At 49.0% G+C, this 19,218-nt stretch overlaps 1 protein-coding gene across 3 annotated transcripts in view; it reads left to right on the top strand.

Annotated features, from left to right (window-relative positions):
• Itgb3 (integrin subunit beta 3) overlaps nucleotides 1–18,980 on the top strand; it is a 57,689-nt gene extending 38,709 nt beyond the window's left edge. For all 3 annotated transcript variants that reach the window (XM_050120435.1, XM_050120433.1, XM_050120434.1), the window contains 5 exons: nucleotides 7,304–7,526; nucleotides 8,535–8,635; nucleotides 10,586–10,705; nucleotides 14,157–14,323; nucleotides 16,005–18,980. In XM_050120435.1, the coding sequence (XP_049976392.1) occupies nucleotides 7,304–7,526; nucleotides 8,535–8,635; nucleotides 10,586–10,705; nucleotides 14,157–14,323; nucleotides 16,005–16,070 (677 nt within the window). In that variant the 3' untranslated portion in view covers nucleotides 16,071–18,980. The remainder of the gene's footprint in view (nucleotides 1–7,303; nucleotides 7,527–8,534; nucleotides 8,636–10,585; nucleotides 10,706–14,156; nucleotides 14,324–16,004) is intronic.
• The last annotated feature ends 238 nt before the right edge of the window (nucleotides 18,981–19,218 follow it).

The raw sequence follows: 19,218 nt of genomic DNA, 5'->3' as shown, positions 1-19,218 counted from the left end.
GCACTCGGGAGGCAGAGGCAGGCGAATCTCTGTGAGTTCAAGGCCAGCCTGGTCTACAAGAGCTAGTTCCAGGACAGGGTCCAAAACCACAGAGAAACCCTGTCTTGAAAAATCCAAAAAAAAAAGAAAAAAGAAAAAAGAAAAACCTAGTGCGCCTCTGAGGCCTATTGATAACTTCAAACTGGCCCCAAGGACCACTGCTAGGCACTTTTCTGACCAGGAGAAGCCAAATTGCTGTGAGTATGGTCTTTATCTGAGTACTCTCAGGGCAATGGACAGTCTGAGCTTCTTCTTAGGCTCTGGAGGAAGGTTTATGTTGGACTGTAGTTGCTATGATTTAACTCTGGGACGGACAGGCTGCAGACTTGGACCGTAGTTGCTGTGATTTAACCCTGTTTGGGACAGACAGACTGCAGACATTTTCAAGTTGGTTGGAGCTGGGTTCTGGGTATTCTGTGTGATCAACTGAACGGAGAGGCTCTACTTGTTTTCTGTGATAATCTAAGACCCAGACAGGCTTCATTTGCATTGGGGTTTAGCCTGCTGAGCTCAGTTGACTCAGGTGTTCACTTTAACGTGGTGGCACATGTCTAAAATACCAGCATTATAGGCTATATATAGACTATAATTAGGAGGTCAAGGTCATCCTCAGCTACATAGCAAGTTTGTGGTTAGCCAACACCCAATCATCACCACCACCACCATCACAAAGGAGCTCAATCAAAAAGACAAATATGCCATGACCAAACTGGCCCAAGGGGCTGGAGAAACGGCTCAGTGGTTAAGAGCAGGTGCTATCCTTGTAGATGACCTGAGTTCAGTTTCCAGGTGGTTCACAATCACCTGCAACTCCAGCCGCAGAGAAGCTAATGCCTCTGATATCTGAGGGCACCTGCACTCAAAGCACGCATGCCCAACATACGCGTAAGTAAAGAACCTTTTAAAAACATAAAACGTATGCACCACAGACATAAAAAATGATCCCTCTTCTGATCCGTGACATTGTTTACTTCAGTCACACCAGCAAGTGTTGGGGGAAGGCGGTATAACTATTCACTACAGCAGTGGAGAGAGACCAGGGCCCTGATGAGAACAGACATACGCGAGCAGTTTGAACTAGGGAATCGGGGCTTTCAGCTCATTTGAGCATCTAATAGTATTTCTTCCATGTTCAGACCACCAAAGACTCACCCAAAGGAGCAAGCTGGGAATGCTGGGACAGGTCTACAGAAGAGCCTCTGGGCCGCTTCTCTCCTCCAGGGTTGATTGGTTCCGGTCTAGTGTGAGGTCTGTGGGAGGGATCCCAGCCAGTGTGTGTTGGTTTTGGCTCCCAACCCTAAAGCCTCAGCAATTCCCACTTTCTGAGGTGTAGATTTCTGGTCCTGTGTGCTCCACTCTAATCCACCAAGGGGACTCATTTGGCGGCAGCACCCATTTTTTACTGCTTCTTGCCGGGGTGTCTGGTGCCCACCTAGCCTCATACCTTCCTCTTGTGACGCTGTTATCACATTCCCAGAGGCATGTGCCCGTGGAGTACTTGGCATCATGCTGATATTTGGTTCACACGGGTGAACAAGGGGTTATGCATGGTTCCAGCCCATCAGTGTCCCTCTTCTCCGATGCCTGCCTTGTGGGGACCATAGGACAGGAGTGCCTGCCATGACTCTGCTCTTTTTCTAGCCTGTGAGCTCTGGGCACGGCATGTGGCCCTGACTGACTCCTCCCTACTTCAGGCTTGGTGTTTGAGGTTGCATGAGTCTCTAACCCCTACCACAGACAGCAGGGAGGTAGGACAGGCACCCTCCTCCTCAGGTTCTTCCCCGCCCCCGTTACACACAGATAGGCTTCCTCCGTGGGCTCGGCCCTGTGCTCTAGCCACACGCGAGGACCAGGTGTCAATAATAGATAGAAGTGTCCTACACATAAGCAGTCTCAGCCTGCTAGAACCTGGAGATGTCCGCAGAGTCCCCAGAGAGACTCATGGATAGGGGAGACCTGGGCAGGTTCATGGAGGTGGTGATGTCTGACGGAGCTCAAAGGAAGGCTGGTTCATGTAGGAAAGGAGTGGAGTTGGTCTGGAAGTCTGGCTTGGCAGGGAGAGTAATCACACACCCTTTGGTTGGAACCCTCCTCCCTCCCCTTCCTCTCCCATTTCTTGCTCCTTCTTTTGGCTTTCCTGTGAACCCGGCCTAGGGCCCACTTTGACTGGAGAGGTGCCAACACTGTGACATTACTACACTGTGGTTTCCTTTAAGGGCGGCCTCTGCCAGGTCTCGGGGTCAGCCTGCTGGCTCTGGCTACCACTTCCATTCCCATCATCACTGGCCCAGCAGGTCATCCTGTCAAAGCTCACTTTGTTTTGCTTCACAAAGAGAACACTGTGGGATGAGGGTTCTGGGGAGGCTGAGGCCTCTTCTGAGTGCTGCCAGGCCTCTGTGGCATCCTTCTTTCCCCATCCAGGCATCATGGCTAAAGCCAAGGCATAGTGGGCACCATGGGGTCCATTCTGCTGTCTGGCATACCCACCCCCAGCTGCTGTCTGGAGGGCTGACTGATTACAGTTCACAGCTGCCTTTCTTTGGCTCTGACAGGAGTAGCCTTGCCTTCAGAAGTTGACCAAGGACTGGTGAAGGAAGGTTCTACAGGGGCACTTCCTTTTCCTCAAAGTGGTCCTAGCTCTGTGGTGCCATTCATAATTCCAGACTCTCCACAGATTCAGGCTGAAGGGAGTTTCTATTCTAGACCACATAGCTGCTGCTGCTGTGTGTGTGTGTGTGTGTGTGTGTGTGTGTGTGTGCGTGCAAGCATGTGCATGCACACGTGCATGTGTGGAAGTCACATGATCACCCTGAGTGTCATTCCTCAAGAATTGTCTACCTTGCTTATTGAGACGGGGTCTCCCACTGGGACCTGGAGTGTGAGCGGGCTCCAGGCCTCTTCCTGTCGCCGCCTTCCTGTGCTGGGTCTATAAGTATGTCTCTGCACACCGGCTTTTTACATGGGTGCTGGGCATAGAGCTCAGTTCCTCTTGCTTCTGTGGCAAGCACTTTACCATTTCCCAAGCCTAGCTGGCGTTTGACTGCTTCCTCCCTCCCTCCTGTCCTTCTCCCCAGTAAAGAAGAGCCTAGCCATAACCATGCCTCTAGAGAACCCAGCCTAAAACAGAGTATTTCTGGTTCCAAGCTTTCCTCCAGCACCCACCCCCAAAGTCTCTAGATATCCCTGGGCAGCCTTCTGGCCCCATCTTTTGTTCTTAATTTAAAACATTTATTTATTTAGGTATTTCAAGACATGTTTGTGTGTGTGTGTGTGTGTGTGTGTGTGTGTGTGTGTGTGTAGTTTTGGCTGTCCCAGAACTTGCTCTGTAGACCAGATGTGCCTGGAACTCACAGAGACCCGCTTGCCTCTGCCCCTGAGTGCTAGGATCAAAGGCATGAGTCACTACCACCCAGCTTTTTTTTATTTTTTTAAAATGATTTATTTTTATTTCATGGGCATTGGTGTTTTGCCCGCATGTGTGTCTGTGTAATGGTGTCGAATCACTTGGAACTGGAGTTACAGACAGTTGTGAGCTGCCATGTTGGGGCTGGGAATTGAACTCGTGTTTTCTGGGACAGCAGCCAGTGCTCTTAACTGCTGAGCCATTTCTCTAGTCCCATCTTTTAAAAATATATGTGGGTCCTCTGCCTGCATGTGCGCCTGTACATGTGCATGCAAATGCCTGTGGCGGCCAGAGGAGGGCATTGCATCCCCCTAGGATTGTAGTTACAGACACTTGGTAGCTACCCTGTGGGTGCTGGGACTCCAGCTCCAGTCTGGGAAGAGCATCTAGTGCTCCAACCCCAGTGTATAGCCTTGTCTGGCCTTGATCTCGTTTCTTTAGCATATCCTACAGGCTCACCATAACTGGCCCACCTGTTCTAAGAAATATTTCAAGCAAGTGATGTAGCTGAGTCTTAGTTACATGTTTACATCTTGAATGGTGATGTGTTTATGGGAGGACATTGCCAGAGCCATTAGCAGAGGGACCCATAGTGCCCAAAAGACAGCGGGCCCAATGACAACCCCCCCTCCCTGCCTTCTTGGAGCTACTGGTGTGGTTTCCAGACCATTATTTGTTCCTTGCCTTTCCTCTGATTAACAGTTATCTTTTTATTATCTGTCCAGTTCTTCCTGATGCAGAGCTCTAGAGAATGGGTCACTTTTGGTAGTGTTAACTTCCAACTTTTAAACTCCTCTTTATTAACAGGACACACCATCAATGGCTTTATCACTCTGAGGCATCAAATCATTAGCGTTCTGTTGTCTAGGTAGGGAAAGTGCTCTAGGTCACATATGCTGGAGACACACCTTCCCCAGGTGCCCTCATAGTTATAACAGAAGGAGAAGTACATTCGCCTTTCCTGACCACCCAGCAGAATGGCACTGAGCTATTTTAATTTCAAAAGAATCAAGCAATCGCCTCCTAAATTAGGACCTGCTACTATGCCTGTCAGATCTCCAAACTCTCCGACGTCAGACAAGGTGGAAACGGGCCTGCATTGTTGGCCTCCACAGTGCTGGAGCTCAGAGTGCTGCATCTTGCCTGCAACAGGAAGTCAACGGCTGTCCCACTGAGTGAAGCTTGAGAAAAAGACCTCAAAGCCCTCCCCACAGTGACACACTCCCAACAGAAAGTGTGGCCCAGATTAAAGGTGTGCCCTCCAGCCTCAAGGTCTGGATTAAGGGTGTGTATCATCCAGCCTCCTCCAGCAAGGCCACACCTTTTAATAGTGCCTTTCCCTATGAGTGTGTTGGGGCCAGATACATCCACCCCACCACAACATAGAAGCAGCCACAGTGTGCTGGGAGAACATGAGAAGACTCTTGACTCAACTTGAAGAGGTCAGAAAAAGTCAATGGGAGGAAGGAACACTTGAATTGGGCCTTAAGGATGAATGAAGAAAAAAATGAAATTTATGCCCTGGCAATGATGAAGCATGCATGGGCAGCCCATATATGGTGGTTCTGTTGAACTTGTCCATATTGGGTTTCATGGTCTAGGTTGATGAGGACGACAGACCAGGTCTCTTCCTCAAGAGGGCACCAGATCTCATTACAGATGGTTGAGAGCCACCATGTGGTTGCTGGACTTGAACTCGGGACCTTTGCAAGAGCAGGCATTGCTCTTAACTGCAGAGAGGGATTTGAAAAGACACAGAGTTAAAGGTAGAAAGAACAATATGAACGGAAACAGGAGGCCACAGAAACAGTGCAGAAGAAGGGAATAGTTCAGGGTGTCGACTGATGTGCGGTCACTCAAGGCTGAGCCCTGACTCTGCTGTGTGTCAGCTGTGGCCTGAAGCCAGTTCCGTGACCTTTCTGACACGGTGGGATTGTAAGAATGAATAGGGTACCTGGACAATAGGATAATAGGATATGACATGTGCTTAGCACATATCGAATGCTCAGCAAATGCCCATGGACATTATTGTCATTGCTGTGGGTACTGGTGGCACAACTTCCACTGGGAATATTCAGTTCCTTGGTTTTGGGAAGTAATACAGTTCTCTAGATGGCTTCCAAAGCCGATCTACTGTGCTCTCGGCTACACAGGGTAGTACTTTCCAATCTTCCTAGTGCTGTGGCCCTTTAATACAGTTAGTTCCTCGTGTTGTGGTGACTCCCAACTATAAAATTATTTCATTGCTACTTCATAACTGTAATTTTGCTATGAATCATATCATAAATATTTGATATGCAGGATATCTGATACACAGGCCCTAAGGGGTTGCAACCCAAGGGTTGAGAACTGCTGACCTAGGGCCGCAGGATGTATTAATTATTTACGTTGCTGTTGTAAAATACCTGAAAGAAATGAAGGAGGAAAGAGTTATTTTGGCTAATGATTTCAGTGGGTTCAGTCTATGTTTGTTTGGTCCTGAATGCTTTAGGCAGGACAGCGTAACAGCTGTCTCCTCTGCTGCTCACTTCATGGCCAACCTGGAAGCAGAGAGAGCAAGCCAGGAATTGGTCGGGGATATATCAGTTATGCCCTACAAGGACCCAGTGACCTATTTCTTCTAGTGAGGCCCCACCTGTCAGGTCTTCAGAATCTCTCAAAATAGCATTGTCCACTAGATGGAAACACAAGCTTATGGAGAGGTTATGAGAGAAAGACAGGATGTGCCGGTGAGGTTGGATGCTCATGAACCACGCCTGCAACTTCAGAAATTAATTATGGCGAATGTTTTTGCAGCTTTGGTGTGGAAAGGCAGAGACAACAATTGATCAGCAGTTTGGTGGAGGCCTCTGGGCTATGTGTGGTCACCGCTAACCAGTTTCTGGCTGTCTACCTTTGGAAAAATCTCTTTTCATTCAGCTTTTCTCGTTTTCTGCCGCCTTCTCTCTATGGTACTCATGGGATTTATTTAGCAGTCCTGGCTCTCAGCAGGCTATAAGGTAGGTTCTATTTGTTCTCTGCTTCCTTGGCTCTGCTGGCTGACTGTAGGCTCCCAGTGCCTGTCTGGCCTTGGGGACCCTATCCTTCTCCCTGCATACCCAGGAGTGCTGTGTGTGCTTTCCCTTCCCAGCATCGGCACAAGGCTGTGCAGGGTTTCTCCATCCCTCCATGCTCACTACAGAGCACTTTCTCATCTCATGTGTTCTCCTTCAGAGTCTTGCTTCTCACCTTGCAAGATGACAGTCAGCTGCTCCGAGAAACACAGTACTGGAGCTTGTTGGCCGGTCCATTATTTTGCTGAGGGAGGGGCTAGCTTGTTCAAATCAGAGCTTGTGTTGGCGTCTGACTTAACAGGGAGAAGAAGACAATGACAATGATGGTTGGCCTTTCAAGCCGCATCGGAGAGGAAGCATTGTCAGGTCAAAGGAGACGTGTGGAGGGCCTGGAGGAGCTTTTCACCATCACCAGCTTCATTACCATCTGGTGAAGTTCCCGGATGCTCTGTGTGCGCACAGGCTATAGATTCTTGCCGGACCAGCCCTTGGGGTTTTAAAGAGCTGGCTTTAGTTCTCAGACTGATGCTGGCAGAGAAGGCAGAAGGATTCAGAACAGGGCAAGAAAAAAGACAGGAAGTCTGGTAGACACAGATCTGAATATTCCTCTGCTTTCCAGGTCTTCTTCCTTGGGGTGCCTACATTGTTGTCTGTGTCTGCTGGGTGGAGCTTTGCTGGCAATGAGCCGGTCTCTCCACTTACCTGCAGGATCACTGTTAGTCTGGCTGGAGGAACGGGGTGACAGTAGCCTGTTGTCATGGGACCGGCTTCTCACCAGCTGGTCTGCTGTCCTGCGCTCTGTTTGTAGGCCATGGCCAGTGCAACTGCGGGGACTGCGTGTGTGACTCCGACTGGACTGGCTTCTACTGCAACTGCACAACCCGCACCGACACCTGCATGTCCAGCAATGGGCTGCTGTGCAGCGGCCGGGGCAACTGCGAATGTGGCAGCTGTGTCTGCGTCCAGCCAGGCTCCTACGGGGACACCTGTGAGAAGTGTCCCACTTGCCCAGATGCCTGCTCGTTTAAGAAGTGAGTGAACAGTCTGGAGGGGACAGGGAGGCTGGGAGATGGGAGAGGGGCAGGGAGGCTGGGAGGAACTAAGAGCCCCTCCCCCCCTCGAGTTCCCAGCTCCCAAGGATCTGGCTTGGAGAATGGTTTGCTCCGGCCAAATGACTACTTTCTTTTTTTTTTTTTTTTTTTTTCTTCATGATGCCTTTCTTTGGGAAGGCTGGAGGTGGTACCAGCTGTGCAGGGACCAGAGTGGTAGGAATTGCAGCAAGCCCTCTCTTCCAGAGTGGCACCACGAAGCCCTCTGCATTGGGAGGGGAAGCAAACAAGAAATTCTCTCAACATTCCTATGCAATGTTCTGATCCCTACGGGAGGTGCAGGGGCTGGCGTTATGGTGGGTGTCAGGTGAAATGGGCATTTTACCACTATAGAATTGCCCTGTTTGGAAGTTAGGGGAAGCCCAAGTTTGTGGCTCTGCCATTGTCGGGTTCACAGTTAAACACTTTGGCTGTGGTAGGCTCAGTGCTTAGAAGAAAGAGCCTCATGCTGGGCTAAACACTTGGTTTTCACTGCCTTGAAATTCTTAGCTGTGTTTGAACAGAACTATAATTTTTCAGTGGACTCATAAATCACATGACTAGTTCTGACCTTAAACCTCCCAGAAGTGATGAGAAATCACCACCACCACCACCACCACCATCATCGCCATCACCATCACCACCACCACCATCACCACCACCATCACCACCATCACCACCATCACCACCATCACCACCATAGCCCTTGAAGCTCCATGAAGCCTATTTGACCCTATAATCCCAGCAGTCAGGAGCTGAGGCAAGGGGATCAAGTTCAAGACCAGATTAGGCTCTATAGCGAGGCTCTGCCTCAGATCCAGGGTTGGTTGGCCGGGTCCTGTCTGCGGGTGAGGAGGGCTTCATTACCGAGCTCCATGGTACTTTCCAGGGATGTGGTACACTTAGGGCTGTTCCCCCTTTGCTTTAGCTGCTGTGTACTCTCTCCTCCAGGGAGTGTGTGGAGTGTAAGAAGTTCAACCGGGGAACCCTCCATGAAGAAAACACCTGCAGCCGGTACTGCCGCGATGACATTGAGCCTGTGACAGAACTGAGTGAGTCCAGCAGGTCTTAGGGGGTCTCACACATCCTGGCTGTGTATAGTTCCATCTCCACCTCAGAACCTGCCGGCTTCCTGCTTTGAAGTGGAAGAGTAGTTCCCACCCCAAGGAATGCTGTGCAGGCCTGATGTGCAATAGGCACACGGCGAAGGCTGGCTTTCCGAGAGTCTCCTTCATCCTTGCAAATGTGTTCAGCAGCTCACACCTTCTGCTTCCTGTGGTCCCAGACTCGGCAAGAGCCTGTGCCTCACTTGTAAAGAAAGTACAAGTCAGATGATTTTGAATTTACCCTTAAAGGAGAGGAGGGTGATACACTAGATTTTATAGACGAAGAAACCAAGGTGTAGGCCTCTGACTGTCACCCCTAGCTTAGAAGGTGAGTAACACTGGGCCTGGTGGCATACGCCTGTAATCCTGGGAGTGGTTTAGAGCAGCTTGCAGAAGACCTGGGCTCAGTTTCCAGCACCCACACGGTGGCTCACAAACACCTGAAACTCTAGTTCCAGAGGATCCAATGCCCTGTTCTAGCCTCCATGGACACATATAGACATGGTGCACAAACATACACATGCAGGCAAAATACCCATATATATATAAAATAAAACCCAAAATCTACTAACAGTGTTAAATAATTCCCAGGCTTTTGCTTACAGCTTGTTGGTTTGGAGAGAAACCTTCAGCATTGTAGATTACATAATCATGACTGCTCTCCTAAAACCCTTTTGACTTTCTGGAGCCCCCACCACCCTGAAATAAGATAGAAGTATAAACAGGGGAAGCAAAATCCTTTCTTACGGTTATTCTGTCCTGAACTCCGTGCTGTCTTTGAAGATGATCTTCGCTGCTTCCCATATATCTCTTACGTTATCTGAGTTTTGGGGGACCAGGTAGTGCCCAGGAATTGACAATCTCTGCACAGACAGCAATTGCCCATGCAGACAGGAAGTACCTCTTCACGCGAGAGCCGCCGGAAGACAGCTTCCGGTGTGGGGATTATAAGAGAACCAGGTCTCTGGACCCGTGACTGATGGCAGAAAGGGGCTACTGTGAGGTGGGCGGTTTAGGGGTTGAGGAAGTGGAATTTTCCACACTAGACTTGCTGTGATTAGATCGGGGGGAAAGGGTATTTATCTGACTCACTGAGTCTCTTTTTCTTCATCTGTGAAAGAAAAGCCGTGGCTCCCACCTTACAGGGAGAGTTAAAAGACACGGAATAGACAGTTGCTAACATGTCGTAGGTAGCTACTCCCTCTTTCCCGTCTCGGCTTGTCCAATAGCTAAGTAATGGTTCTCTGATGCTGTCCTTGTGGGTTTCGCCCATCTGCAGCCATCAGTATATGGCAAAGTCTGTTAGTGGAGAGGAATCCACAGCGTCTAGCAGGGACTCGCAGGTTCCAGAATGAGAAGGCTGAAGCCTGCAAAGTCTGATGGGAGTCAGGGATGGGGGATGGCTGTGAGAGGCACAGCAGATTGGGACAGGAATGAGGGAACTAGCAATGGGAAAGCAGAGGAAGCTGGAGGGGAGGGGATGCCTACTGTGTGTGCGACTATTCGATGCTACCTAATTCTCACGTAAGGTGGGGGCACCGGTTTCCTTTCATAGACGAAGATGATGAGGGCAGATCACAGCCGGCACCACAGATGCTAGGTGCTAGAGACAAACTCTGGATCAGAATGGACTGACTTTATAGACTGTTATCACATGCCCCATTCAGAGGAAGGAATAAGAGCCAAAAAGGGCCCGCGAGAAACCAAATTCATCACCACGGGAGAGTCAGTGCCAATTGCCAGGCGCGATCTCCATCCTGGGCATCTTGCCCAGCGTCGGGGAGTTTCCTGTCACGTACTTTCCAGACGTCCCTATGACCTGGGTTTGGGAAAAGCTCTTCTCCTCTGGGACGTGACTTGTTTCTCATTCTCCATGTGCTTCCTTCCTTCTGTCAGCCGATACTGGCAAAAACGCCGTGAACTGTACCTACAAGAATGAGAACGACTGTGTCGTCAGATTCCAGTACTATGAAGACACCAGCGGAAGGGCCATCCTGTATGTGGTCAAAGAGCCAGGTAAGTGAGCCCTGAGGCCCTGGCCCTGGCCCTAGGGAGAAAGTGACTACCTTGTTAGGCAGGATTTTCCATAGTAACCCTTTTAAACAAAACAGGCCAAAGAGGTGAGGGGTTATGTCATGAAGAATTAGTAAGAAAAGGGACTCACTGGGGCTGGAGAGACGGCTCACGTGGTTTGAGAGCACTTGATGCTCACACGGAGGACCTGAGCTTGGTTCACAACCACCTGTAACTCCAGCTCAAGATTGTACACTTCTCCTGGCCTCTGTAGGCAACGGCTCTCACACACATACTCTGACACAGACACAAACACATACACACAGTTAGAAATGAAAAAAAATATTTTTCCAATTTGGAGGCAGGATTTCTCTGTGTAGTTCTGGCCATCCTGGAATTTGTTCTGTAGACCAGACTGGCCTCATACTCAGAGATCTGCCTGCCTCTGCCTCACGAGTGCTGGGATTAAAGGTGTGCGCCACTACTGCCTGACTAAAAGTAAATCTTAAAAAAAAATAAGGTGACTTGTTAATTGAGGAGACAGAAAAATAAGGAGAGGAAGGAGGTGAGTATGGATATCTCTAAGAGCAATATTCAGCCTGGGTTTTTTTCCCCAGGTGTTGATGTCAAGGAGTTTGGAACTTAAGTTCTAGGACCTTACGGTACAGGACTCTGTTATTCTGTGGGATGAAGTGTACATATTAGGGGTGACCACAGCTTCCTGCTTACCACGTAGATTCTCGCCATCCTTACCCTAGTCGTACCTGCATCCCTCTGTGTTACGGAGGGCATTAGGTCTTTGCTTTGGGCTCTACTATCACTTTGTCTTTTTGTCACGCCATCTTTGTTGATGCTCTTGTTGAATAACTTCCCCAAGTCGTCTGGCTTGGGATTGAAAGACTGGCATCTACTCTAGTTAAGGGGAGCAAAGGTGATGGTCATCTGGGATGGTCACAGCCCTGGAGGATCACTTGGTATATTCTGATAGTACATCCATTTCTTCACAGTGGGAAGTGGGATCCCAGGTCTAGTGACCTACAGTGCTCTTGGACTTTGTGGTGCTGGAGTAGAACTGAGGCCCTCACGCAAATGCTGTATTTCGAAGACACACTCTCAACCAGGGGCCAACATTTCCATGGTTCTACCTCTGATTTGACCCAACTCCCCGCTATTTCCAGATGTTCCAGCTTGGAGCAGCATGGGCAGCTGGGGTCCTGAGTGTGGAAAGATATTATTCTCTTTCCTGCTCTTTCCAGATGTTCTGGCTTGGAGCAGCATGGGCAGCTGGGGTCCTGAGTGTGGAAAGATATTATTCTCTTTCCCGCTCTTTCCAGATGTTCTGGCTTGGAACAGCATGGGCAGCTGGGGTCCTGAGTGTGGAAAGATATTCTTCTGGCTGCCTTCACCATCCCATGGTCTTGCAGATGTTTTCTTTGAAGGGCTGAGTCACTGCAGGGCAGTAAAGAATATCTCCAAATGGACTCAGTCACATGGACCGGGCCTCCGAACTGGATCCTTTTCACTCTCTAATAGGGCTGCCAGAAAAAACACGGTGTGTTCCATGCAATATTTAGTACACACACACTAAAATAGTAACTTGTTTATCGGAAGTCAAATTGACCTGGACTTCCTATACTTTTGTTTACTAAATCTGCCAACCCTTCCGAGGCTGTGTGTGGACCACTGTGGGTCCCCTGCTGTGCTTGTGAGGGGCCTCCAGAGGCACTTGGTCCTTATTGTCTCCTGCCTTCCACCCCTAGTGGGGACAGACTGTTTTTCTTTAGGCTTCTACCTGTGTTGCCGAGACCACCATGTAAAATTTCACTTTGAGGTTTGAGGGTCAGCCCTAGCCCAAGCTTTCAAAGAATTCACGGTTGCTTTTCCCAGAAGAACTGGGACCCTTTGCCCCTGGTAATTTGGACCCTGGAACCTCAACTCTCTCCAGGAGCCCCTTAATTATCAATAGGTTGTAATTTGCTGGGTAGGGAAATGGCCAGAGTGGTTTGTGGTGGCGGTTGTTTTTGTGCAGTGTGTGGTGAGCTCGGGTGTCTGTTTAGAGAAGAAGGTGGGAGACAGCAGGGAAAGTGGGCGTGACTTCCTTCCCAGACTCATCAACACCCATATATACAAACACCTGGTTTCATAACACTGGAGGTTGCCAGTATGAGATCACTTGTTGGACACCTGAGGCTTATGGGAAGCTGAGCTCTACAAGATACAATCAGCTGACCCATGAAGGAATGACATAGCTTGTCTGCTTTGGTTGTTGACTTTGGGGTTGAACAAAGAAGTCAGCTTCCAATAGGGTTAAGATGACTAAATATTGTCCCAGCTGGCAGGTATCCTGGTCTCTAAAGATGCTGAGAAGGCCACCAAATTTATAGCTCTCAGGGATGTAAATATCTGGACCAGGGCAAGAGACACAATTGCCAATGGGACAGTAAGTGAACAGGCTCGGTATGCGAGCGTCACCAGGGACAATGGCAGCTAGTGTTTATGGAGGAGTTCATTTTGGGCCGGGCACTAGTGTGAGCTCTTTAAATCTATTTAGCTTAGTCACTGCTCGTCACAAGCTCTTGAATGAATGTGAATAGTTGTTCCATTTGAAAGATGGAGGAACAGGAAACAGACACCCAGAAAAGTAAATTTATTGAAGGTCAGATAAGCAAAGTAAGCATTAAAGCCAGCATTCAAACCCAGGCATTCCTGGCTCCAGAGTGCCCAATGGCACAGATCCAAGGACAAATCACACTTTGCCTGTGTTTAGGGAAGAAAGCGGAAAGAGATGAGGACTTTGGTAAGTAGAAAACAAATGTTCTGAATATAAAAGGAAGGGCTAGCTGCTCTGGCCTCTAGCCGGTGGCTGCTCTGTAGGGATGTGAGTTCTAGTATTGGCAGGTGTGCGTGTGCGTGTGCGTGCGTGCGTGTGTGTGTGTGTGTGTGTGTGTGTGTGTGTGTTTGTCGTGCTTTGGATAGAGGCCAAAGCTTTATGGAAACTCACCCCCAAATCAATTTTTTTTTTAAAAAAAAAACTGGTTTTGAAATTTATGTGTCTGAGTAGTCTGCTTGTATGTAGATGCACCGTATGCATGCCACCAGTGGCGGTCAGAAGAGAATGCCAGGTGATTCTTGGCCACCATGTGGGTGCTGGGAACTTAATCTGGAATAGAATATTAATCTGAAATAGCAACAAGTGCTTTTAGCTTCTGAGCCATCTCTCCTCTAAGTTCTAGAGTGTACGCTTGGGTGACCCTACACCGAATGGCTACGAGTCAGCCTGAGAATTCCGATCTAGACCACTCAGGGCAGACTGTTGCTGTCCTGAAGATTGTCCCCTTTTAGAAAGTGATGAAATTACTGTTCTGATTGTCCTATTTCCGGTCCTTTGTTCATCTGTTAAGACCTCATTCCTAGCCATGTCTGGTGACTCCTGCTCTCTGCCTCTGCCTCCCAGAGTGCCCCAAGGGTCCTGACATCCTGGTGGTCCTGCTCTCAGTGATGGGAGCCATTCTGCTCATCGGTCTTGCCACGCTGCTCATCTGGAAGCTGCTCATCACCATCCACGACCGGAAGGAATTTGCTAAATTCGAGGAAGAACGAGCCAGGGCAAAATGGGACACAGTAAGAGGCTGTCTGGGCTTCGTGTTTTCTTAAGTCTTTGGTTCAAGAAGTGAGGTTGATTTGAGGCAGCAGATGCTCACAGTGGTTGGAGTCGGCCCCGACAGCGGTTCCCTGGCTGTCCTCTGTTCTAGATCTCGGGAGACAGTTTGACTGTCCTTTTGTCTTTATACTTCATGGAGTCCTCTGCTATACAGTGACCACATGTCATGATCACTGTCTGCACACGTAGGCAACTGTGATGAGAGGAGATGCTTACCCTCCAGCGGAGGGAGACGGGACAAATCCACATCACGAACATAGAGCACACTGTATCGCTGTGAGGGAGTCCCAAGTTTAAACATGAACAGAAAGCGACAGAATAGCTAACATCTACTGAGGGCTGCGCCCCAAGAAGTGTTCTAAATGCTTTGGGCACCTTCCTTTGCTTTATCTCTGTAAAAGCCCCTTTGATGGACAGTATTACCATCCCTTTCGATAGTTAAGGAAGCTGAGGGCAGAGAATTGAAGGGGCTCGCCTGACACAGAAGGAATTAGGTGACTGTAGGAATCCCTTTCGGGGCCAACCTCCTAGATGTAGTGGTGGGACATCGGTTTCCTTCACTCTCTCCTTCCGAATTGGGCTTCTCTGGGGAGCCCAGAATGCAGTTTATCCCGATTTAACCAAATGAGTCTTAAAAAACAGTTTGTGTGAGGGCGCATGTGCACCATGCATTTGTGCTGAGGTCAGGGCACAACTTGCAGGAGTCAGTTCTCTTTTCCTTGTGGGATCTGAGGCTCAAACTCAGGCTCATCACGGTGCGCAGCCAGCGCTTTACCCCCCCCTTCTCCCCCCCCCCCTCTGCCGGCTTGCCAGCCTATCGAATGGGCGTTATTTCAGAACCATCTGTGTATTTAATTTTAGTCCGTTCTCCTTTTGCTCATTTTATTTTTCCTGGGCCTGCCAAGTGACTCTAGAGTGTTTGACTCTAGAGTGTCCAGAGTGAGGCAGAAACTTCCTGGTGACCCCAGACTTTGTCTCCACTGGACCCAAGAAGCAGACAGAGATGGTTCTATGTTTCTATGGCTATGTAGAACATTTTGCGCCACCAAGGGATCCTAGAGTGTTCTAAATTTCTTGAACTACTATTGGGTGTGGGGAGGACTCATCACTTTTTGTTGGGAAGTAATTTTGGAAAGCCAGTGAAGGCCTTCTGTTTTCCTGAGTACACAACAGGTTTGTGGGTAGCCAGTGATTCAAGAGATGAGATCAAACAAGCTAAGAATTATTCCAGTAAAGCTCTGCGTTCTGACCCCTACATCTTCCTTTCTGGCTCACACCACCTGGCACTGCCTCGATGGAGGAGAAGACAGGGTAGGGAGAGAAGAAGAGAGAGGAGACACTGGGTAAAATGGTGTATTGTTTGGGGACTGCCGAGAGCTAATGGGCACCCACCACCAAGAGCTCCAGGCTGGATTAGAGGCCCTCAGAAGCAACAGCAGGCTCGCAGCTCACCATCTCTCCTCTCCTTATTTCCTGTCCAGTTCTATCCTTGGAGCAAAAGAGTCAGTGTGACACCGGCTGCCCCTGACAGTGTGCTCTAGAGAAGGAGGTCTTGGGCTAAAATCTCAGATGAAGTTCAACCGCTGAGAGTGAGGAAGTACAAGGAACTGACCGTGGGCTTCTCTTGTGTTCTCTTTGCAGGCAAACAACCCCCTGTTTAAAGAGGCCACCTCCACCTTCACCAATATCACTTACCGGGGCACCTAACGAGAAGAGGTCATCCTTAGACCATTGTCAGACTAGGCCAGGGTTGTGGGAGTCTCTGCCGTCATGTTTACAGGGGACAGTATTTGTGGGTGGGATTTGGGGCATGGATCGGGATGGACTGGAAAGTGTCACTGTGTGGGAGTGTATCTGTGCGTGTTTATAGATATGTGTGTGTTGGGGGTGGGGAAATGTGTAATTTAAGACTTGTCATGTGTCCCCAAAGGCAGAGCTCCACAGCCTTTGTCCTCAGAATCCCCCTGGAAGGGATTCTCCCTGCTTGGCTTGAGGGGAACTGGAGGCTGAGCAGTGCCCTTCAATACCTGAGAAGCCCCCTTGCCAGGTCCTTCTCCCAGAAGAGAAGGGCAGGGCTGAGGTGTTTCGTTCCAGAGGAAGCAATGCCAAGTCTTGGCTCTATACTGAGTTTGTAAGTTTCTGGTTCTTGGTCCTGTCAACAGTTACGGTAGGAACTGCTTGGCTTTGAAGCCCAGTTGTGTCATTTGTGCCTCTGCTCCCCTCCCCTCCCTCAGGCTGACGGTGGCAGCCTTTGGGGAGAATCGAGTACTCAAGAGTTGCCTGCGTCTTTTGCCATCACCTCAGCCCTGCCATGGCCCTCTCATAAGGAAAGTCCTTGCCACCTGGTTCTTTGGCATGCAGATGGCAGGGCCACTCAGGGGTCATCGTGGCCTGGGGACGCGCCAGCACCTCCAAGCTCCCAATGGCAGGATTTGTGTAGATGTGTCATTGTTGCGGCTCTTACCTCCCATTCCCCGTTCTCTCTGTTACAGACGTTTGCTATGCACTGAGGAGCTCATGACTAAACGCTTTCCCCTCAGGGGAGAGGTCTAGCCCCACTCCCCGGGTCTTCTGCTCCTCTTCCCAGGAACCTCCACACACCTCAGTCCCTTGCCTCTGTGTGCTACACCCATCCATGGGGCTGACTGTCTTTATCTACCTCTTGGGTGTCTTGTGAAAGAATCATTCCCATTAGTCTGCCCGGCAAAGTGTTGGGAAGGAATGACAGGCCAGTCAGGTCTGCATGTGTGGCCTGTTCTCCTTGTGGGTTGCACGACCTCATTTTATCTCAGCCTTTAATCTGAGAGGCGCAAGTGCAATGTTACTTGATTCTCTCTGGGGACACCCAAAACTATGATGAGGTTCACCACTCTAAAGGAGCATGTGCATAAACACACTTGCATTATTATATTTGTGATCTCATGATGGCAGAGGAGAGCATAAGAAGCCCACAGACTGTGTGGGCGACAGGCACTCCCTTGGGGCATCTTTGTAACCTGCCTCTCACTTGCTGGGCCTCTAAGGGTTCCCTCTTCCAGGAAGCATGAGAGGATGGGTACGTGGACATACTGGGCCTTTCTCAAGGAGAACAATAAAAACCGAGCCCCATCACCTAAAGAAAAGAGACCTATTAACAGTGATCTTGATGAGTCCTGACCTCAGGGCTGCAACTAAATCTTTTAAATGTTGAAAGCCACATGTTTTCCCCCCTCTGGAGTTTAGTTTTTTTTTTTTGTTGTTGTTGTTTGAAAAATGATGAGTTTGGACCAGCTACTTGGAAGGTCTATTTCAATTGTCAATTTTCTTTTAACTCTTTTGAAAGACAGGGTCTCATGTAGCCCAGGATGGCCCTAAACTTGCTCTGTAGCCAAAAATGACTTGAACTCTGATCTCCCTTTGCCTCTGCCTCTCAGGTGCTAGAATTACAGGCATGTGCTATCATGCCTGGTTTATGCAGTGCTGGGAATAGAACCCGGGACTTCACACATGCTAAGCAAGGCCACTACCAACTGAGTTATATTCCCAGCTTTTATATCAACATCCTAAGATGCTGCGATTGAATATGGTACCAAGCATGCAGCCAAGAGTCTGTGTGTATAAGGGGACTGGAATGCTGCTCAGTGGTAGAATGCTTATGAAAAGGCCTGTGTTCGAGTCCCAGCACTGAAGACTTTGTGTGTGTGTCTGTGTGTGCGCGCGTGTGCATTGCTGTTGCTAGTGTTTGTCTTTCAGTTTTGAGATTTGAATCCCTTGGCTTTTACAAGAGCAGATGTCATTTTCATAGCCTCTCCGTGAGTCTCATTCTTTCTCAACCCCTACATCTGTTGGTAATGGGTGCATCTAATGGAGCACTTAGATATCATCCAATTAGTTCTTTCTTGTTCACTCTGCATCCATTTGCATCTTCATGTCAGGGAAGACCATCAGTAAGGAGTGGCCGATCTAGGAGTCAGTGCTGAGGACAGGCCTTGAGAACAGGAACAAGCCGATGGCGGTCCTGTCTTGTCCTTGGTTAGGAGGTATTCTATGGTAGAGGGTAAGTGAGGGAGGGAACAGGAAGGATGGTCACAGATCTAAGAAGTTTAGACATTAACCATAACCTTTAGCTACTAAGGCAGAGCCCATGATAGCAGAGTGGGATTATCTCTAGAGAAGATGGTTCAGATGAGGAAGAAGGTGAGCGGGAATCTTGTCTGATTCTGAAATGAGGCCTGTGGTTCTTGATGACCAGCAATGCCTGTCAGTACACGGGAGTCCCTGTGGCTGTTTCCACCGGAGGCCGAGGATCAGTCTGTTTGGTATCATGAGGGTGACCATCTAAAATTGTCATGGCATTGAGGAGCACAGCACAGAGGGAGCGTGCCTTGTTCTTTTACAGGTAATTTCTGGCCAGTCTCAATGTCTGAGGACAATAATAAGAAAGGGAACATGCCTGCTTGACATATTGTTCCAATTGGAGTCAGTTGTTTATTTCCCAGATATTCGGAACCTGCCCACAAGAGCAAGACATTTCTCTTTGTCAATTTCTGGTTGGAATTACTTAAGCACCTTCCCAACTCCCTCTGCTTTGTGTAAAGGAATTAAAATGTGCTTTCCAAAGGGATTGGCCTAAGGCTACCCCAAGCTTCCTGTGTTGTTGTTTGTTTTCTCTGGGCGCAAACAGTGTCACGGCTTCCAGGAGTAACAGAACGGTGAAGACTGAGGGAACTGGGGCTAGCTTCGGGATCCAGAACTTTGACATTTTCAACATGAGAAGGTCATTACTTTCTAAGGTTTTGTTTTTCTTAAATTGGGGATTTTTTTTCTTTTAGGAACTTTTGAACCCAAAGCAGAACAGACTGTCAACATAGCCTAG

The sequence above is a fragment of the Alexandromys fortis genome, unplaced genomic scaffold, assembly GCF_014885135.2.
Source record: "Alexandromys fortis isolate MF-2015 unplaced genomic scaffold, M_Fortis_MF-2015_v1.1 scaffold_174, whole genome shotgun sequence".
NCBI lineage: Eukaryota > Metazoa > Chordata > Mammalia > Rodentia > Cricetidae > Alexandromys > Alexandromys fortis.
The sequence above is the reverse complement of the archived record's forward strand: the minus strand, read 5'-3'. Positions and strand labels throughout refer to the sequence as shown.